The sequence below is a fragment of the Vanessa atalanta genome, chromosome 24 (genome assembly GCF_905147765.1).
Source record: "Vanessa atalanta chromosome 24, ilVanAtal1.2, whole genome shotgun sequence".
Lineage (NCBI taxonomy): Eukaryota > Metazoa > Arthropoda > Insecta > Lepidoptera > Nymphalidae > Vanessa > Vanessa atalanta.
The window spans coordinates 4956284-4979661 of record NC_061894.1 but is presented as its reverse complement, the minus strand read 5'-3'; the positions used below and the strand labels follow the sequence as shown (position 1 = coordinate 4979661).

Genomic DNA, 23378 nt, shown 5'->3' with positions numbered 1-23378 from the left:
ATTAGTAAATATCATATAATACGTTAATTTAAGGTTTAGTTTATTTTTATTCCATCTTCCATTGGAATAGACATACTTTTTATTTTTGTTGTGTTATATTTCTATAAATATATATGATAGATAATCTTTTGTTGAGCGTCACCTTACAACTCGACGAATTGTCCAAAATAATAAAGGCAGACGCGTAATAATTTCACGGTCTGTTTAAATTTATGAACGGACCCGTTTTCATGGAGATATACTACCTTCGTTATTTATCAAACGCCTTCGGGACGATAAAAATTAATGTGTTATTCTTTTCGATGTGAAAGGGAATTCGAAAAATATATTCAGATACGGACTATTATGTCGTCTTGGGTTAATAGTCGTAATAATTTTATACCTAATTAGATACTAGCTAAAAGCACGGCTTCACTTCCATGGAAGACAGTTTGGGACAATAATATTTTATAGGAAATATGCGGGAACAGTCTGAAATTATGCTGCTGCTTCGATAAAGCTTGGAGCTAAATCCTCCATACTACTCCAATGTGGGTTGGTTTTTAAACATGTGGCAGAATTTCATCAAAATTAGAAACATGCAGGTATCCGTCCCTAAGCACGAGATTAATTTTAAATACAAATCAAGCACCAGGGAATTCAGTGGTGCTTGCTCTGACACGAAATTATCGGTTAAGATGCAAGTGTTCTAACCTCGGCCCTCTCGATTCTTAGTACGTGAACTAAAAATTATTATAACTACTGATGACGCAGCGTATTATTATTCGGTATCACATATTCTACCGCCAACCAGCAATACTTAGTATTTGTGTGTTTCGATTTGAAGGATGAGTGAGCCAGTGTATCTACAGGCTCAAGGAACATAACATAACTTAGTTCCCAAAGTTGGTTTAGCGATGTAAGGGCTGGTTAATATTTCTTACATGTCTATAGGTAGTGCCGACTTAACATCAAGTTACACGTTTGCCAGTATGTCAAGCTTTTTTTAATAAAAAAAGTATATAAGTATGTTAAATAAAAACATGACGTTTGCCCTAATATGAATGACAAAAAAAAAAATTTCTAAACATGTGTGTTAATAGAAATCAAATAATATTTTTATTTTTGGTTAGTTATAAACGTTTCAAATAAAATTTGGAAAAGATAAATCTTTATCTTTCTACTTATTTTAATTCTACACGAAAAAAATATATAGAGGTATCGCGGAACACCCAGTCGGAACGAAGATACTCTCGCTATATAATGTACTACAATAATAGACATTTAAATATAAATAATAATTACAAAATAAAAATCAACAACGTTTGACAATCATAAAATTACAAGAAATAAAATTGTTATTTTAAAAAAGTAAAACCGTAAACCAATAGAAAGAGACAGAGAGAAAAGAGTGAGAGGGAAAAGTCGCCTGCAGTAGGTATAACGATTTATACCTACCTACCTTTATATTACTTGGTGGTAGGGCTATGTGCAAGCCCGTCTGGGTAGGTAACATCCACTCATCAGATATTCTACCGCCAAATAACAGTACACTGTATTGTTGTGTTCCGGTTAGAAGGGTGAGTGAGCCTGTGTAATCACAGGCACAAGGGACATAACATCTTAGTTCCCAAGGTTGGTGGCGCATAGGTGATGTAAGGAATGGTTAATATTTCTTACAGCGCCTTTGTCTATGGGCGGTGGTGACCACTTACCATCAGGTGGCCCATATGCTCGTCCGCCAACCAATGGCAATAAAAAAAAATACTTACGAGACGATTTCTGCAGTTCACTCTACTGTAAGCTGCGTAAAAGAACATCGTTCCAATAAATCTATACTACTAAACGGGGAGAGTTTTTGTTTTGCAATACACACTCAAAAATATTCCATAAAACTTAAAATTAATAGAAAAACGCAGCGCGATTAGTAGAAGGCTTTAACACATGTATATAATGTAAGTCGTTGCGCTTCACAAACTTCGTTTTATAACATTTAACTGCACGCCTAGCCTTGTCATATTTATTTAGTTCCATTTTCTGCCACCTAGCGCTGTAAGTCGCACGCTGGCAATATGGCGTCAGTAAGCAACAATATTGTTCGTGTTTCTCGCAGTTTGATTGATTTTACGCAAATAGTATTTATTTACAATGGAAGAGAGTTGTGATAAAAATGATGTGAATGTTGCTGTGACTGACTCGGGTGGTTTAAATTTTAAAGAAAATTTCAATCGAAAACTTGTTGAATATGACGAACAGCATCAAGGTACGTTTATTTTTCGTAATTATTGTTTGTTCTGAGAATTGATACTAAGCAGCTTAATTAATACAATTAAAGTAATTTGTTTTATGTTTCTAGGTTCGCATCGAAAAGCTTGGACATCGGAAAGAATCTCAAAGGTTGTAAGCGACATACGAAACGCTCAGGTGACCATGAGTACTGGTCAGCGAAGGACAGCCATGGATTATTACTGGATGAGCAAATACGATACTATGACAATTGGAAACGAAGACTGTTTAATTTTTAAAAGAATCACAGTCACTGATCCTACGGTACGCATTTTACCCAGAGAACAATATTTTGACGTCTTATCAGATATCCATGAATCCTGCGGCCATGGTGGGCGAGATAAAATACTGTTTGAAATAAAAAATAAATACTATATTCCGAGGAAAGCAGTAGAAATTTTTGTCTCTCTTTGTCCCATATGTAAAACTAAAAGAAACGTTCCAAGCAAAGGTATCGTGGCGAAACCAAACGTCTCAAATAATATTAATTTAGGAGGACAAGTTGACCTTATTGATTTTCAGTCTTGCCCTGATGGAGATTTTAAATGGCTTTTAATCTACCAAGAAAACGTTACTAAATTCATAAATCTGCGTCCACTTAAAACAAAAGGAGCTGCTGAGGTAGCTGCCGAGCTGATGAAGATTTTTTTATTATTCGGTGCACCCTACAATTTACAATCAGACAATGATGTTGAGTTCACTGCAAATGTAATAAAAGAATTAGTTGCAATGTGGCCTGAGTGCAAAATTGTTCATGAGAATCCGCGTCATTCTCAAACTCAAGGCAGCGTCGAAAGAACCAATCAAGTCGTCGAGAATATGCTGCGAACCTGGATGAGTGAAAACAATTCGACAAACTGGTCTGTGGGCTGCTTCTTCGTGCAATATTTAAAAAATTCTTCATTAAATCAAAATATAGGAAAATCTCCATATAAAGCATTATTTGGGCGTGAACCTAAAGCGGATTTAAATGGATCAGATATTCCAACGTCAAGACTTTTAATTACAGAGAGAGATGAGCAATTGAAAACTTTTATAGAGCGAGAACCAGTTGACACTGAGAACAATGACTACGACAACGATAGTAATAGTTCGAAAACCTCTACAGAGAATACTGAAAAAATAGAGTCAAACTTCACTTGTGCAGTATGTCATAACGACGCCACTGAAACGCACAAGTGCGAGTCTTGCAACACAGTACACACAATGTGTGGAATAACTGGTGCTGAAGAAGGTTACGACTCCAAAGTTGTATGCATCATGTGTCAAGTTAAACCGAATATAAAAGTAGAAGGAGACGCAGCACATAAAGGACTTAAACGAGCAGCAGAAAATTTGATTGATGCCACCATTAAAAAAATACCCAGGTCAGACATCGGTAAAAGTGTCTTAATAAGTGTACCCAAAATGGACCGCGGTCCTCTGGACATCAAATATATTCACGCAAAAATTGTTGATATAAGAAACGGTGTCTATAAAGTTGCAACTAAGTATGGTACTATCAAAAACTGGTTTTCACGACAAGATTTGCAATATTTAGACACAAACTATGGCGACGAAATTTCAGAAAGTCCAATTTCTTTGAGAATTGCTGTGGCAAGTCAATCACCTCTCAGTCGCCAGGGATTTCAAAAATGTTGTTGTAAGCCTGCTGTGAGTCAGTGTCGCAATAATAGATGCGCTTGTTTTAAAAACAAAGTTCTTTGCGGATCGAAATGCCATGGAAGATTAACTTGTGTTAACAAATAATACTTTATTTATGAGTACTTATTATTAAGTTACGCTATATGATCTCTTTAATACCAAACAACAATGCGTTATATAATATACTAATTACATAAACAATTAAAAATGACAGATATCTCATATTATTTTGTCTCATGGTCACCCTACTGCATAAGTGGCCTGAGCGTCAGCCAGCCAGTTCATTAAATGTAGTAATAGACGCTACGGGTGAATATCATTCAGCCGCTAGTTGAACGACGCTGATTTATAAAGGGGCTAGGCCGTCAATTGTACGGCTAATTAAGCTAGTTGACTACGTAAATACAAAGTCAACAGATTATAATATTATTATGACATATTTAATAATAAATGCACATAATATCTGTAACGAAGTTTATATTAAAAAAAAAAAAAAAAAACAAATTAGAGTAAAATTAAAATTTCGCAATTACCCGCTTTTTGTTAAGGGAGCGTCGATTTCAAGATTTTCGTACCAAATATTCAACATATATACACAAATCAAAGAGTCTGCATAATGAAACGGATGAGACGTCAAGCGTGACAATCTCCTGTAAAAAGTTTATAAACTCTTTAGAGATTATGTTTTAATCTGACAGTTTTAATTTTATAACTACGTATTTTGTAGAGGATTTTTTGTGTATTTGTAAGTCGGTAAGTTTTATGGCTGTACTAATTATTTTCTCGTGGATTATACGGCTTATTTAAACTGCGGTTTGTAATTATATACACTATGAAGTATTTTTAATTTTTTGTTCTAGTAAGTAAATAAGTTATTTATAACGCCTCCCCGCAAAAATTCTGCGAACGCGCCACGTAAAATAATATTTGTTTAATATTGCTATAATAACCTAACCTAACTTAAAATGCTCGTTTCCTGAGATATTGGTAAAAATAAATATTGTAATTCTAACCTTAAAGTTATGATGTTTATCAACAATTTTGAAACTAAGTGGTCTTCGGCGCTACGGAATGTGCAACACCCCCTACGTGCCTTCGGTTTCTTAAATAACACTAGGGTAACATATTGAGTCAGAGTTATCAGAATCAATGTTGTGTCAATTTTGCGCAATCAAATTATAAAATCTAATCCTTCTAGAAAAATGATCAAAATAAACCACAACAAACATATAGACAAACTATAAACATAACGTTTACTACGTTATGTTTATAGTTTCAGGCCACCACCAAACCTTTACCATATACAACCCTTGTTTCCCAAAAATCATGCAGCAGAAATCCAATAATAAATAATCCCTTTGTTTTTTACTGCGGCAGCGTTAATACGTAAGTACTGTAAATAACATTGTACATTGAGACGAACGATCGATTCTTCAATAAATATAATTTCTTCCATTCAATAGTTCTTCAAGCACGGTGGCAAATCACCATTACACAACTGGTACTCTTTATTCTTCTCTCATTATTCGATGAGACGACAATCGAACACGACCAGAAGAGATCAGAAGGGTTAAAAATAATACGTGCTTTCCAAGACGTAAGCGTGTTCTACTGCCACCATTAGACACGGTTAATTTCTTAACTGATAACTCAATAACTTCTATTTTAACCTACTTATTACTAACACGTGCTAAGAAATTTGTTTGCATTAACAAACTTTATTTACTTGGCGGTAGGGCTTTGTGTAAGCCCGTCTGAGTAGGTACCACCCAATTATCAGATATTCTACCGCTAAACAGCAGTACTCAGTATTGTTGTGTTTTATTTTTAAGGGTGAGTGAGCCAGTATAAGTACAGGCACAAGGGACATAACGTTTTCGTTTCAAAGTTTTTTCAAAGTTAATATTTCTTACAGTGCCATTGCCTTTAGGCGGTGGTGACCATTTACCATAACCATTTTCTCGTCTGCCAACCTATACCATAAAAATACCCATAAGTTTTCAGTTTATAGTGAAACGGTGATGATGAACGTACTCCGTTCTATGTTCGGGGTATGTAGCAGTTCCGCGGAGAAGGGGGAAGTACATGATATGATCAAGAAGATCTTCGGCAATGAACTGGTGATGAAAGATAATACGGATAAACATACCCAGTAAGACATAAACCATATAAATACTCGTATAACAAGACATTAAAGAGGTTTTATATGTGTATATTTATATAATATACAAGCCTAGATGGTCCAGTGGTCAGACGAAAAATTGCTGTATCAAACTCAGGCAATCAACACTGAATTTTCATGTACTTAATTCGTGTTTATTATTCATCTCGTGCTTGGCAGTGAAGGAAAGCGTCGTGAGGAAACCTACATATGTCTAAATTGAAAAAATAATCTGCCATATGTGTATCTACCAACCCTAATTGTAGCATCTGGAATAAGATCCAAGCCTTTGTCTCAAAAGAGAGAGGAGACCTTAGCCCAGCAGTGCGAAATTTACATGCTATTAGGTTACTCATATATTATGTACATTAATATTATCATAATATCAAATATTCACAACAAAAAAATGTCTAAAAATAATACCCTGGGAAATTAAATTATAAATATTAATCCAGCTTATAAAAACAATTTTCACCTACATTTTTACACTTTTTGATGGTATTAATCAAGACTTCCCATTTTCGATTTAAGCAAACAAAAAGTATTTTCCGTAACGATTCATAAATGACAGAGTTCTGAGTTAACAAACCTAAAAATAATACAAACGAATTGATAACCGCCTTCATTTTTTAAGTGGATTTACGATCCACAAGTCTCAAAACTAGTCACGTAGAGTAGAAACTGAAACGTCACGTGGTACTTCATTTATACTTTTATCTATACTTAACATTATAAAGGCAAAAGTAATTCTGTATGCCTGTCTTCCCGTTACTCTTTCAATGCCTCATTGGAATCGATACAATTTAGTAAGAAGTAAGCATGAACCACAAGCAAGGTCATTACATTTTGATACCTAAAACCAGACGACAAATCCCTAAAAAGCGAGCAAAGACGCAGACGAAATCTATACGTTTATATCTGTAAAATAAAATATTAGTCGCAATAACAATCGGTTTAGAACACATAATAATATATAATACGATAATTAGTTTGTTGATAAGATGATAAAAAATATTTATTAAAGTTTAACATATTTATAAGACATGTGCGGTCATTTTGGTCAACCTAGTCAGTTGCCAGCAGAACTGGTGGTACGTGTGTCAGGTGACCCCACTCATAACACTTAATGAATTTATTAAGACATGATCTTAAGTAGATTTATTTGAAAAAAACATTACATATAATGTATGGGAATACTTTAAAATAAATTTTATAAAAAAGAAAATAAATAGGAATTAATTTGTGCACATTTTTCTGTTTCTGCGTGCGTGTGTGTATTATCAGCGATCACTTAAATTTTTAAGCCTTTATGGCGAGTATGTATTAGGGAGACCATTCTAGTAATGTATAAGGTTAAAATATATTCCTCATTCTATTCCGAACTTCAACTATTCCTCAGAAAATTCAATCTCAGCTGATTCGTACCTGAGGACAATTCTACTAATTTATATCGATTACGATACGTACTAGATTCTATACCGAACCAATTTCGACTGAATCGCAGCTGAATGGTCGTCTTAGAAAATAAAAACGCCTTAATGACAACGATTAGGTTTCGATTGCGATAAAGTGACAATTTAGGTTGGATTTTGTGTACGCCCCTCTGGGTAGGTATCACACATTTAACAGATATTCTACCATCAAACAGTATTACTTAGTATTGTTGTAGTCCTGTCTAAAGAGTGGGTGCCAAATAGGCAATGGCGATATTTCTTACGGCGCCAATGTCTTACCAATCAGGTGGTCCATTGCCAGTCAACCTACCTATATCAGAAGAAAATTGATAGTAGAATTAGCCCCCAGCTCGCTTACACGATAGTTCTAATATTTTTCTTTCAGAAGAAGCAAATATGTGAACTACATAAGTGAAAATCTTACCAAAATATTGGATGCAAAGGTAAACAGTTACAAGATTAAATCGACTAAGAAACACAACATAAACGTTACAACAGAGGTAAGAATTTATTCGATATTTATATAGCAAAATTGTAATGATTGTCGTACATTAAATATTTAAATTTGCAATGAACAACTATTGGGATTTCGCAAACGTTTTACAAAGGAAAATTTAAACGGCAACCATGAGGGACTTCGATGTTCGTTCATCTTTTCTTCCATATTCAACTTTCAGTTACTTCCTCAGGAACTAAAGATATCCGTTAATGGTGTAGCTGTATTTTTGCTTGATTTTATCTTACTGAATGATGTTTTTTCCCGAATGTGATTATGACTAACACCATTCTATTAATGTGTTAATAATTTTATACGGAGCTATTGTTGCATAAATAAACTCGCACTAGGAAGATGTTTTATTAATTATCAGCTGTTTTAAAAATCATTACAAGATATACATTTTCAGACAGCAGAATCAAATGACGAGAGACCGGGCAGAATTGGACCCAAACTAGTCGTCTTTGATGCGTCTACGGGTAAAGATTTTGCGTTTTTATTTTAATACTAGCGACTCGCCCCGGCATCGCACGGGTGCGATGCTGATACTAAATACACTACAGAATATCTTTGTATACAAGGTTCACAGTTTTTTCAATCAGTTTAGTGCCCCATATTAAATGGACACTATTTGAGGTAGTTAATTGGATAAGGATTAATGCTGTATTGCTTGAAATCGCTTCGTAAATTAGCCATTATTTCTCGTAGAGATAAAAATGCTTATTGTGGGTTCTTCCTAAGAGAGACATATATCATCGCAGACTTATTTGTATACCTTTTTAAGGTGTACGATACTGTACTACATTATTTTGACCTTTCTGACAGGGTTCAGCCACCGTTTGCAATGTAAGCGCAAAAAATTTGTTTATGTTCGACATCATATTAGAAACCTCTAAAATTATCAGTGTTTCTCTACTATATCATGTATGTATTATATGTATAAATCTTCCCCTTGAATCACTCTATCTATTTAAAAAACATCTAAGCATACATAAGGACCGACAGACAGCGGGAAGGGATTTTGTTTTATACTATGTAGTGATTTAGAAAATTAGTATCTGGGTGTATTAAAAACACTTAAAGCTACCATTGTATAAATGCAGTATATAATTTTGATATTATTAAGTAAGTAAGTAAGAACTTGAAGTCTGAAATAAAAAATATATTTGTGGTAACAATCTCATTAATCTACGGGATAACTAGGCAGCAGATCTCGAATTCCTAGTTTCAAGTCCTGGATCAAAAAAATAAAAAGGCGTTGAATTTTTCTGCTAACAAATCTAAGTTTAAAGTTAGGAATTTAATTTTGTAACACTATCAACAGAGACAACAACACATCCAAATAATTTGACGACCTCCGTGGTCGAGTAGTGTGTACACCGGTTTTCATGGGTACGCTACTCCGAGATCCCGGGTTCGATTCCCGGCCGAGTCGATGTAGAAAAAGTTCATTAGTTTTCTATGTTGTCTTGGGTCTGGTTGTTTGTAGTACAGTTGTTACTTCTGATTTTCCATAACACAAGTGCTATAGCTACATACATTGGGATAAAAAAAAATGCGTATAAGTAAGAGATAGAGATAAGAGAGAGTAAAAGTGTAAGAGATTAAAAGAGAGTGTCGTGAGACACCCGGTTGGAACGAAGTTACTTGCTCTATATAATATATATAAAATAAAATAAAAACGTTTGAAAATAATTGTATATAAAAAAATATTAAGATTCCATGTGATTGAAAATAATAATAGTAGCCGTATAAACAGAAAGAGACAGAGAAATAGAAAGAAAGAGAAGGGAGCATAAGGGTGATAATTTCTGCTAATAAGGCCTATTAATGTGGCCTAATTCTATATCTACAGAATATTCATATTGAATGTTACGATCTTCTATGTATCCAGGAACTGGCAGACTGGTTCTAGTTGGTGATGAACGTGTCAGCATACAAGGGTTATCAAGTTTCGCAACAATAAGGGCTACTGCCTGCGTTTTCTCCGGGAAATGGATGTACGAAGTACAACTCGGTACTAAGGGAATTATGCAGGTAAGTTGATAAGATATATAAGCGAGTGCTTATCTTCAAAAATCGTAGACAAATATAGAAAAAACATTGACCTCGTCTATTGAAAGTAGATTGTATTTTTTTGTGTGTTAAATAGGCCATTTGATGTTAGGTGGGCACCACCGCCCATAACCATTGTCGCTGTGAAAAAATTATAACCATTCCTTATATTGCTGATGCGCCACCGACCTTGGGAACTAAGATTTTTGATACACTGGCTTACTGACCCTGACTGACCCAAGTATTTGATAAGCGATCAATTCAGCGTCAATAGCCCCATGGGTTACGGGCCGCCTAGCGATTTAAAAAGTCGAAGGATCGATCCGTCGAAAAGAGAAGGCGTCACCTTGGGCTATTTATCTTCCTAATAGTCCAGTCCTAATACAAGTGATAAACTTAAAAGGAGAAAATCCTTAATTAATTTGGGACATTGCTACTATTTATTTCACAAAAAAATACAGCATTTAGTGAAAAATGTATATGAATAATAATAATAATAATATTTATTCCACCATAATATCATTTTCATAAGCAATTATATGGTTTAACTAGGACAAAAAGTCTCAATGTATAATAACATAGTCATCAAATAAAACACAGATCAAGAATAAATAATGATTCCTGGAGTTCAGATCTGTATGTGTGATTACAATAAAATCTTTCCACGATATGCCGCTCGTTTTCTAAGCTGCTAACGTATTCGTTTTGAAATGAAATTACAAAAAAACTTGTCACATGAATAAATAAAAACTGTTCATTACCTTCAAACGTTTGAAATTTACTTACTAAACATTTCATCAAAGAGCATAAGTCAAAAAGGCACCCCAACAGTACGCAGCGCACGGTTTAATTATATGCATTTCGGTACGAAGTACTTGACAGCTAATTGGTTAAAAGGGCGCCTAATTGGATTTAAGTGAAGCGTACTGTTCGATTCCTGCCTCTGACGTTAATGGATGTGTGTCCGTGCTTTAGTTGATTTCATGGTTGACTCACCAGCCAATTGTCTAGTTCGTATGATGAATATTCAAATAAAGATTGGAATGATATTCTCTTTTTTATTTACTTTGTTTTTCATTCACAATCGATGTGACAAAGGAACAGTAATAAATAGCACATGTTTCGATTGGAAATCGTTTTTTTTTAAATCTCCCATAATGTTACAATCGAACAACATTATATGTCAGAATAATTTTGACGGAAGGTAATGAAATCGAATACAAATACATATTTTCATTCAAATTGACTTTTGCAAATTCTTTCGAATATTTTAATAATACTTCACAATGTTTTCCTTCGATGCCTAAATGCAAAAGTGACTTTGTTTGTTTGTTACGCTTTTGAGTCTTAACTATTCAACCTATCATCGTGAAATTGCATATATGTTGTCTTTTTTTGTACTATTGTACAAAAAAAGTAAGTGACTACTCCCCGAATACGTGGGTGATACTTATTTATTTTGAAGACTTTGAATGTTACCTATTATATCAGTTGTTAAAATTAAGTGTTTCGTGATATAGTTGATGCAGAAACTATTTCAATTAAAAAAAAAATACCTAGACAGAAACAGGAAAACTAATGGCGCTTGCTACGAATTGGAACCCAATCAGCAAACTTCGTTTAAATTTTGCCACTAGAAAATGCCATTAAGTCATCTAGACTTGATATTTGATATAATTTTATTAATCAAAAACAAATCATAGATTGGTTGGTGTACATCATCTTGCACGTTCTCAATGGACACCGGAGTGGGAGACACAGCTCATTCATACGCTTATGATGGTGGAAGAGTGAGGAAGTGGAATGTTGCCACTTCACAATACGGTCAATCTTGGCTTCCAGGGGACGTTATTGGTTCATGCATAGATTTGGACAAGGGCACCTTAGAATATTACAGGTAAATTTGAATACATCTTTGAATATTCCCTCACTCTCATTATTCGAAGAGACGGCAATGACCACGTACAGCTTACAGGTAACTTCCACCTGTGCACATTACAACGCTAATAACGCATTTAAACTTATGGCGACAGGATCTACAGTTTTACAAAAAATACAATAACGAGGAGGTCAAATACACTTTTTTTATGTCATAAGGAAGTAACCTGGCAAATGGGCCAATTATGGTAAATGGCTTCCACCACCCATAGACATTGGTGTTGTAAGAAACGTTAACCATTCCATCATTCGTTGGCAATGGCCAATGCGAAACTTTTGGAATGAAGATGTGGTGTTCCTTCCTTTCCTTCCTTCCTCACTCACTCTTGAAACAGGAATACAACAATACCAAGCGTTACTCTTTGAAGAATATCTGATGACAAAGTCTTACCACCAACATTAAAGCAATAATATGCAATGCATTTTTTTAAACACAGTCTACTTGTCTTTCTTATTGTAAATAAATAAATATATAATAAATATTGGACAACATCACATACATTACTCTGATCCCAATGTAAGTAGCTAAAGCACTTGTGTTATGGAAAATCAGAAGTAACGAAGGTACCACAAACACCCAGACCCAAGACAACATAGAAAACTAATGAACTTTTTCTATATTGACTCGGCCGGGAATTGAACCCGGGACCTCGGAGTGGCGTACCGAAAACAGGTGTACACACTACTCGACCACGGAGGTCGTCATTATAAATACAATTTTGTGTGTACAAAAAAGGAAATCGAATTGGGTTTTTTTTTACAGAAACGGCGTATCTCTAGGTCTGGCCTTCGATAAAGTCGCCCACGGCTCTGGTCTGGCATACTTCCCGGCGGTGTCACTGGCTATGCAAGAACACCTTTATGCGAATTTTGGACACGTACCATTTATGTTATTATCTTTAATACTAATGGACGATTATTATTACCAAGAAACCATTCGTTTTGCTTATGCATAGTAGAATTTTATCGTGCTAGGAGTCACCGGTCGTAGGGTAAATATATGAAAATACTTCTTGAGACTATTTACAATCCGTAAGGCAAAACCAATCGTTTATATTAACAAATATGGTAACTGGGTTTTAATGATATTTTTTAAATCTTGTTATGAGTAAGATTTCAGGGTAAATTTTTCGTAAAATGTTTTAAATACATTTCAAACACGATAACAAGTCTCTGCCATAAGTGATAAATATTTTATGGATATACGCCTTCTCTCCTCATGAACAGAAGGTTTGGAGATTATTATATCAAGGCTTAGCTCCAATATTATGAGGATTCTCATTTGACACTACAGGTTTCCCGACAATGTTTTTTTGCTGTCGAACACGAGATTAATTATAAACACATAAAAACGAAGCAGAGCCAGTTCGGTTACGGTACGGTTACGGTACGGTCATGTTACGGTATTTAATTATATATATCGTCGTTGCGCCTGCAAAAGTCGCTATGTATTTTTTTCTTATTTTTAGATTGGTATGCCGTTTTAAACGTTATTTCAATACGCACGTAGTGTAAAAATAGTTTTGTGATAACTTCAATCATCAAAATTTATCTATGTGACGTTCATACATCGAAAGCTACGTTAGTTGAAATAACTATTAAAACGGCATAAAAATCTAAAAATAAGAAAACCTTTGCTGGCGCAACGACGATATACTCAATTTCATGATGAGCATTTGAATAATAAAGATGTGAAAACGTAACAAACAAACATACTTTCCATTTATAATATTAATTAGGAAGTTACGTAATTTCGATCTTTTCAATAGCGTTTTTCTCTTAAACAGCTTCCCGGTTGAAGGATTTGCTCCACTTCAAGCTCCTCCAATTCGAGAGTGCATACGTGCAACTCTCTTATTTAAATCACTCGAAGCTTTACTAGACGAACTTAATAGGCTTGCCGATCTCAAGCCACCAGTAACAGCTAAGATTAGTAAAGTAAGGATTAATTTATTCATAACATTAATTTATAATAATTATTAGATATTTTTTTTTTTTAGCATTAGCAGCCTTTAAATGTCCCACTGCTGGGATAAAGGCCTCCTCTCCCTTTGAGGAGAAGGTTTGGAGCATATTCCACCACGCTGCTCCAATGCGGGTTGGCGGAATACACATGTGGCAGAATTTCGTTGAAATTAGACACATGCAGGTTTCCTCACGATGTTTTCCTTCACCGCCGATCACGAGATGAATTATAAACACAAATTAAGCACATGAAATTTCAGTGGTGCCTGCCTGGGTTTGAACCCGAAATCATCGGTTAAGATGCACGCGTTCTAACCGCTGGGCCATCTCGGCTCACGGCTCATATTAGATATTAATCTACATAAATTAATTTGTATGCTCCGTCATTTCCTTTTTATATTCTAGAGAAGAAACAACATCAACGTCTAATATTGCCATTCACTTATAGCTTCCTATTGATATGTCTAGACAGACAACTAAAAAAAACGGGCCATATTTATTAGGTGTGCGTGTAAACTACGCCTGACATTCGCGAAATTTCATAATATTTTTCTGGTGTACGTGTACTTGCTGGCTGAAAGTTAACCATTATCTTTTTCGACGCATTCTCAGCTTTGACAGTCTATCTACACGATAAAATAATCTAATTTTATAAATTTTACTGCTAAATAATTAATATATTATTACTAAATTTATGTTTCTCTATTCAAAAGACATACAATTTAAATTTTTTTCTTAAATATTATAAACCTCATAGAGTTAGAAGTGAAGTTTTAATAATTGTTATTCAGGCCAAATCTGACTCCTCGAAGGCTGAAGTGGAAGTGGCTCTTCGTATCCATAGCTCAAACTCTATATACAGCCCTCGAGCCTCACCGCACAGTATGGTAGATGCACAGAGCACAGAAGTCAAGAAGATGTCGAAAAGAGTTAAGATAGTTCCCTAAATTTAAACAATACGTTCATACGAAAATGATAATATATACTTCGGTATATAGGCTTTAAAAGTTACTTTAGTTTTACTTTACACGCGTAATCGCTGATTGTACTAGTATAAAGTAAAATTTGTCATTACAATATTATTAAGTTTGTTATTTTGATTTTCCTAACTTATATCAAAATATCGTGAGAATAACCATAACCTAAAATATTAAAGGATTATTCCTCAAATCTATAAAATTTATCTTTGTGCAAACAGGCGTTTTTAATGTCACTTGCACGTCTCATAGTGGCCGAAATGGGGACGGTACTACGCGTGACATATGTGGTGGTGTCAGAACTGCTACCGAGGTTCAGAGGGACATTAGGTCTGAAGAACCGAGGATTAGGTGTCGACCAAAGTGCTGTTGAATTTTATCTTAAGGCGAAGGAAGATAAATTTGTAAGAACATTTATGTATATATTTGAACGTGTAGTCTATTTCAAACAGAAAAGGACAAAAGCCAAATAAACAATATTTGATGTCGAATTGACGCGATATCATTGAACTAGATCTTGAATTATTGGCGGACGAGCATATAGGCCACCTGATGGTAAGTGGTCACCACCGCCACCGCCGTTAACACTATTCCTAACATCGCCAATGTAAAATATTATGTCCCTTGTACCTGTAGTTACATTGGCTCACTCACCCTTCAAACCGCAACACTACAATACTGAGTACTATTGTTTGGGGATAGAAAATGTGATGAGTGGGTGGTACCTACCCAGTGAGGCTTGCACAAAGCCCTACCACTTAGTAAAAACCATATCTGCATTCCTTCTTCATTTCGAATAAGTTATACATCATTTAATTCACTAATGACTCACCCCGGCGATGAAAGATCTCTCGTGCCTATAATTAAACTAACTTGACCTTTAAGCTGGTAATAATAAGACGTGTTGATGTGACATATTGTTTGGCAATGATGATGGTCATTAGGATTTTATTTTTAGAACGGACTCTCCCAAAAGTTCTTAGCTCAGCCTCAGCCTCGTCTTTGTACTCTTTTGGATTTACTCTGGACGTTTCTCGAAGAAGCAGCACTGTGTGATGTGCTGGAACATTGTGTCGTAAGGGAGTGTCTGCTATACGACCTTGTGTCGCCGGTATATTATTATTTATTTGTTGATAGCTTCATTCATTTAACAATATCTCCTGGCCACTATCATTTCAAAAATTAACTTTTATCATTGAAATCGGTCCATTCTTGGATCGACGGATACGAAATTTATCGAAAATGAAACGGATTTCACATTCTCTATTTAAATGTGTGACGTCATAATTATGGATGGTCGCGATTATGGATAGCTTAAGGATACCAAGCTTAAAGCACTTCAATTTTTCATCATATCATCATATCAGCCTGTATTAGTCCACAGCTGGACATAGTCCTCCCCCAAGGCGCGCCATTGAGCCCGATCTTCGGCCCTTCTCATCTAGTTACTTTTTATAGGACATGAACTTTACACAGCAGTTAGAAGGTCTGTACGTACTCTGTGGTCTGATGCAACATCGAGATACGAGACATCATCTCGTCAAATATGTTTTCTTCAACAAAATAACGTTAGTACTATTAATTGTTAATTTTCTTTTCGCGAATAAATTAAGAAGTAAAAGTTTTATTGGATATATGACAACAATGGCTATAACAACAGAAACCTCGTTGTTCGAAGAGCTTAAGCATCAATTAATTAGCTCCCCCAACATCGTTGGCGAAATTGACGTCTGTATCACGTAGACGTAAAATCCTGAAGAGATTTCTATTACGAAATAATATATGTGATCATGTAATAAGTTAATAAGAATGTATAATACAATAAGGAAATTTTAATACAATAAGGCAGGGACGCAAAAATCTGTGAATAAATATAGAATAAAAGTTATGCGGCTTCGGTCGCGTTTTTGAGGTTAGTCGTCAGGTATTTGGAATAAAAAGAATAGCATTGTATTTGGAGTTCAAGCTTACTGCATACAAAATTAAATCAAATTCAGTACAATTGTTTAGCCGTGAAAGAACAACTAACAAACAGACAGAATTACTTAAGCATTTTAATATTCATATGAAACAAAGATTTATAATCCCAATTAAGATTTTAATAATTTTAATGACTGATTTATCGTTTAGTTTTCGATTTTCAAAGTCAATAATATTTACCTTTGTTTCTTGTAAAAAAAAATTTACTAATAAACGTTAACTTCGTGTTCTTAAATTTAGAAGATATTGTGTAAATCAGGACAACTTTTCTGTTCCAAGAATAATCTAATGACATTGCTCTCTATCTGAGTGACAAAGTTGTGCTACAAATTCTGCAATAGTACAATATAGAAAGATTGGACTTGCTTTCAAAGCGCTTTTAAAGCGACGTGTGGTCGAAGTAGTTTAAAAATAAGCTTGTTAAACGATTTGCTTTGCTTAAACGATAGCACCAAAAATTATTTCATTAAAAAGAATTATAATTCTTAAAATCGTTGAAGCACGTTTTTTTACACCATGTTTGGGACACATTTTTTATTGTACTCATCGTAAATATTCATCGAGCTTGAATAGAAATAAATTATATATATTTTTTTTAAGGTTCGATAATTTCCTCAACATAAAATGTCCAGACGAGGCCGTACTACGATCGATCATCCGAAAGCCTTGGTGGCAACGTCCTACATCGGTACAAGGAGAAACTGATCCCCAAATAGCTGGTATGTTATTAATTCCATCGTAAACTGTCTCAAGTACAATGAAAGATGATAATGGAAAATAATTCTAATTAATTTGAATCGATAAGAGCCAAGATGGCATAGTAGCTTGAACACGTGTATTTTATCCAATGGCCCGTGAAGTTATTGATTCAAATATGGGTTACTATTCTTAGTCCAGTCACTGAGTAGGTTTTGACTTACAGAATGTCAAAGAGAGTTTAAATTTAGAATACGCTGGTACTTGAGAACATTTATCTGATTCAAAATAATTTCTTAAAAAGTAATCTAACCTAAATGATTTCAGAGATTTAGGTTAGATTACTTTTTAATTGATTAATTGTATTTGCAATGTTGTCGGATATACGTGAGTGTTTTCTTCAGTATTTTTTAAATGGATCGATTGATACACGTGGAGTTACGACGTTTGCATAAATAGACATCAATAAAATGCAAAGGTAGACAAACAACATACTAGATCAATTATTTTAAGTGAATATAGATTCGTAGCTTTTTACGCATATATTTATTTCTGATTATAAATGATTTATACTGAAACAATTTTTGCTGATTATTATTCAGACAATTATACTTATAAATGATAATTCAAAGATATTTATATTATTTTTTTGGAATTATGGAAACGGAATGATGATGAAAGTGAGTGTAATGTATGAAAGGGCAATGGAATCAGATTAATAAATTACAAATGGCAGAGGATGTTAAATTAAAGTACAAGTGGAAAGAGTGAAGATTAAAATAAAGGTGTTTTCAAAAACTGTCCTTTTGTACATATTCGACGCCAAAGAAATATATTTTTTATTTAGATTAGATTAGATACTGTTAAAAACTCATAATGAAACGAGGGTATTTTAGTGTATTTTTGAGCCAAATCAACAGTGAGGACTCTGTGGATTTTATTAATTCCAGTGGTCTTATTTGTCTCTGAAATTGTCAAGTATTTGTATTTCTTTAGCTAATAAAGAAACAAAATTTAAAATTAATGTGTGAGACATAATATAGAATTATGGAATATATAAAAATAATAGTATCCATTTTATCATTGTCTAAACGAGATAATTTTTTGGAAGAGCAGGTGATCTTCAAAACGTTTCCAAACATTTCCAACTTATATAACAGAATTTTTTATCCTTGTAGAAATAGCGGAGAAGGGCATGACACGTTCCACATTCGCACCAACTGGGACAGGTATTTCTCGTAAATTGGATGAACATTAGTGTCGTAGAGATCATTGAAATATAGGCTAAATTTGAAGCGCTAAGGATGAAAACTGAATTTTGTGATCCCTTTTCCAAATATTTATCTGAACTTTATATAAAATAAGGATAAGGTGTTGTTCGAAATGTTTTATTAGCACAATGTTAAACAAAGATTGTAGGTTCGAATAAGCATGACTGAATTGTTATGTGTCTAATTTGTGTGAATATTTATAATTATTCATCACGTGATTGGCGGGGAATGAAAACATCGTGGAGAAACCTACATTTGTTGGTTGAGCGTTATTCACCAGGGATTCCACAAATCCGCATTGGGACAGCGTGGTAATGTAAGCTCCGAACATTCTCCTCAAAGGAAGACGACGGATTAGGCTAGTTGTGGAACATTTACAGGCTTATAAATAACTGAATCAATACTATTAATTGATATTATAATAATTAAATTTATTTATCTTAGATAGCTGCTTAATTTATTATTCAGCGTAGATTTTCACTTAATAGTAAAGTTCAATTATACGATGTATAATGGTTCGCGTAAAACTATGGTTTACGTATTGGTTGAGTTTGACTGTACCAAAAGTTATTTCTTGCTGAAAAATGCGTTACGCGTCCATAACACCTAGCATGTATTGTAGGATACCTCTAAAAAACCGGCGGTACCCTATCTATCTCTTTGGCGGGCGCCTCGGGATCACTTTCTCATGCTACTTTGTATTAGTCAAAAACCAAAAATACACTTCCTTTAAGCAATTGTAAAATACAATAATTGTAATGTACTTGACTAGTTCAAACCATTCGATTGGTTTAAAGTGTCGTAAGTGCGAATTAAATTTTTATTATCAACGAATAACGGTGTCTTATTTAATGCAGATAAAATATCCAAGCCACTCCCATCATCTCCAGATGATTCAACCTTAGAGGCTCAGTATAAAGAAGATTGTGATAAAATTACAAATGCCATCGCTCCTTTAGAGCGTATACAGGTAAATGTATTCAGACCAATTTGCATAAAGTTCATCGTGGCTTATATTTTATTAAAATTATTCATATTTTCTTAGAACCTCATCGCCGATATCGCACTTTGCATATTATTTAAGCAGGTGAACTTTTTAAGTGGACGTGGTAAACAAATAAAACGAAAGGGATAGCGAATTCTGTAGCGAAAAAAACAGTTTATTAGTAAACTAAATATTTTTAATAAATCGATTTTCCAAGCCTACGAATTTTAGTGTTTCTAAAATCATATATTAATAAACCATTATATCATAGTATCAGTAACAACGATCAAATTCTGGAATTATTTTAAATGACAAACTAAAGAAAATTTCCCATTTTTAAACAAAATCATTCATATTTAGAAATTGTAAGGGAATTCAAATTGTTTGACATTATGCTGAATTTTCAGCACAAATGAAAAGCTAGCATCTGAATATTCCTTTGAATATTTTAGTCTATTCCATGCAGCTTCCGATTAAGTACATTAAGCGCTTAAGCGCTATTTAGTTTTGACGTAGAAAACATCTTTACCGTTTACGGTAAATATTAATGAAACAAAAAAAGTTACTTACTTACTAAGTATTGCTTACACAAATAAAATCACACAATTAACGTTAATTGCTCATCACTTTCCATAGTTCTATCACAAGGCTACAGTTTATATTATTCATTTATCGACATTCGACTACGTGTCCATAAATAACAAAAATGTAATTATTTGATCCTGTAAAAAATAGGTAGGCGTAATAGGTAACTAGAATATTTGCCACTTAATGGTAAACCACCACCCACAGACATAGACATTGTAAGAAGTATTAACCATACCCCATACCCATAAAGAAACTAAGGTGATATGTCCCTCGTGCCTATTGCAAAGTCCGCACACTCACCTAAAGAAAAAAAAAATAAGATAAATTGTCGATGTTCCAAATTCAAATATCTTTATTCAACATAGAAATATTACACTTTCTTATTGATTGTCAAAATTTTACCGCCAATTCGGAAAGTAACACCTCGGACCTGAGTAGAACAGATCAGAAAGGAACAGCAGGGTTATCTTTTGACAGACTTGACATTCATATTATAACTCTTTGATACTTTAACCTCTTGAATATCGTAATATAATAATTAAGTTACATAGGCATTTATTTCATCCATTAGTTGGAGTTTCTGCTTATGTTATTGGATAACACAGACGGTACAACCATGGTACCATCTACAAGGAAAATCTTCTTGGAAAAGTTCAGGAGATACATAATGGACAATTGTATATTGGATATGGTAACTAATGCAATGCAAATTATAATTAAACAAATAGGCCCAGATAATAAAGTATTCTATCAGCGACTTTAGCTATCAGATAACCTTAACTATTGGAATAACTAAGTTGAATTAAGTTTTAAAGTATTTTGACTTCAGTATTTATTAAGCTAATATTTTATTATCTGTGAAAAAATTTATTTGTTATGGCACAGATAATAACTTGTAGCCACTTACAAGACATACGACATCTTTTTTTCTCCTGACTTCATCGTTAGAATATTTTGCTCAAAGTCCTCGATACTTTAGCTCATTTTTTTTTTCAGAGATTGTTTAATGTGTCCAGAAACTCGCCAGCTATTTCCTGGTGCTGTCATGCTCGCCTTCTCACTGCTGTTTTGCGACTGTGGAATGAAAATCCTCTGAATAATCCGTAAGTTTTATTAATATACATTAGTAACCACAAATGCCCACCTTGTTGGACATTAAATAAAGGAAGTGAGAAGGATCAACGGCATTCGAAAAATTAATATCCTTTAACCATCTACGGATGATTCCGCATCTTTCATAGTCTCATATGGATGCGCTCAGTTGTTCTTACGTGATTGTTGCACATATAAAAAAAACGTGTATAGTTAGGCGCGTATTTGTGATGATGGTTATTTACGGTTAATATTTCTTACAGCCGAGACGGCCCAGTGGTTAGAACGCTTGCATCTTAACCAATGATTGCGGGTGCAAACCCAGGCAAGCACCACTGAATTTTCATGTTTTTAATTTGTGTATTACGTATAATTCATCTCGCGCTCGGCGGTGAAGGAAAACATCGTGAGGAAACCTGCACCACCACCAACCCGCATTGGAGCCTTAGCCCAGCAGTGGGAAATTTACAGGCTGTTAATGTAAGAATGTAATATTTCTTACAGTATCTAAGAAAAAAAAAATTGTTCTTAATAAAAAAGCAATCTAATTAAAATTAATTAAAAAGAACCTTCCTATTACAATCGACCACTCTCAAAGACCTCACTAACACTATGCGGACCTTTTCCGTATTACGATCACGTTGGAACAACAACGATACTCCATTTAGATCTTACCCTGAGATTCTTGCAGAGCAAAGCTTTAGATTAAAGTCTAGTTAACGACTTGTATTAACGCGAACGTATTTAAGAGAGATTTATTCGGGAAGGTTCGAGAAAGTTCCGTACGAAGCTAATTACTAATTAATTAAAAATAAATTATATTTTATTATACCGATTTACTATAGAATAATATTTAATACATTATTGTATCCGACATTTAAGGCTTATAATATAATAATAATAGAAAAAGTAATGCTTGTTCATATAATTGTAGCTTTTGTAATACCGGAAAATAAGAAAAAAAAAAGTCCCTTTTTTAAAAAGAATTCGTCAAGGAATTTAAATTTCGATGTCAATTTCCTTTCAATAAAGAATATTTACACTGACTTATTTAGTATTTATTAGTCTAAGTAAAGTGAACTACACGGAATAGACTAGGCTATATTTATGGCTGAGATCTGATGACCAAACCCTAAAACGAGAGCGAAGCCGCTGACGACAACTAGTATATTGTTAAAAAATAATTAGTTAAAGGTGGACGTGGACCCCATGGTAAGTGGTAACCACCATCCGTAGGCATTGGCGCTGTAAGGAAAAATTACCCATTCAACAACAATACGCCGACAACCTTTAGAACTAAGATTATGTCCCTTATGGCCGTTGTTACACTGGCTCACACACCCTGCAAACCGGAACATAACAATACTAAGTATTGCTGTTTGGCGATAGAGTATCAGATATGCTGGCGATATCTACCCAGATGGATAAACCCCTACCACTAAGTATATTGTATAATAGATCTATATATAACTTAGCACAAGAAACGTTGCAGACAATAGCTTCCGATAAAATGTAAAAGGGATGATTACGATTATGATTACTTATAATTAATTTAGTAATATATTAGTAATTTTACTAGTTCTGTTTTGTATTAAGGTCAATAACCTCACAATTAATAGTTGCTAATCATTTGATGACCGATAGTTGAAAACATTACCAAAGACAAATTAGGTATATAATTCTTAGGTATATAAATGTTAATAAACGTATCTGTAACTCAATCAATGTTAACTATTGATAAATTGCAGTTGTCTCAAATGTACAGTAATTTTGTTAGCCTTTCAGACACTAGCCTTGAGTGGGGGAAACAA

At 34.1% G+C, this 23378-nt stretch overlaps 2 protein-coding genes across 2 annotated transcripts in view; both read left to right on the top strand.

Annotated features, from left to right (window-relative positions):
• Positions 1-2089: 2089 nt before the first annotated feature.
• LOC125073526 (KRAB-A domain-containing protein 2-like) lies at positions 2090-4014 on the top strand. Its single transcript, XM_047684387.1, has 2 exons — positions 2090-2242; positions 2336-4014. Exons 1-2 carry the CDS (start codon positions 2128-2130, stop codon positions 4012-4014), a joined length of 1794 nt encoding a protein of 597 aa, XP_047540343.1. The 5' UTR covers positions 2090-2127.
• Positions 4015-4650: 636 nt separating this feature from the next.
• Positions 4651-23378, top strand: part of LOC125073525 (E3 ubiquitin-protein ligase RNF123-like) — a 55490-nt gene continuing 36762 nt past the window's right edge. The window contains exons 1-17 of the mRNA XM_047684386.1: positions 4651-4662; positions 5914-6061; positions 7910-8024; positions 8430-8499; positions 9915-10057; positions 11779-11972; positions 12777-12902; positions 13801-13951; positions 14770-14907; positions 15177-15359; positions 15914-16066; positions 16414-16523; positions 17536-17654; positions 18810-18860; positions 19760-19872; positions 21047-21166; positions 21472-21578. Coding sequence (XP_047540342.1) covers positions 5931-6061; positions 7910-8024; positions 8430-8499; positions 9915-10057; positions 11779-11972; positions 12777-12902; positions 13801-13951; positions 14770-14907; positions 15177-15359; positions 15914-16066; positions 16414-16523; positions 17536-17654; positions 18810-18860; positions 19760-19872; positions 21047-21166; positions 21472-21578 — 2024 coding nt within the window. The 5' untranslated portion in view covers positions 4651-4662; positions 5914-5930. The remainder of the gene's footprint in view (positions 4663-5913; positions 6062-7909; positions 8025-8429; positions 8500-9914; positions 10058-11778; positions 11973-12776; positions 12903-13800; positions 13952-14769; positions 14908-15176; positions 15360-15913; positions 16067-16413; positions 16524-17535; positions 17655-18809; positions 18861-19759; positions 19873-21046; positions 21167-21471; positions 21579-23378) is intronic.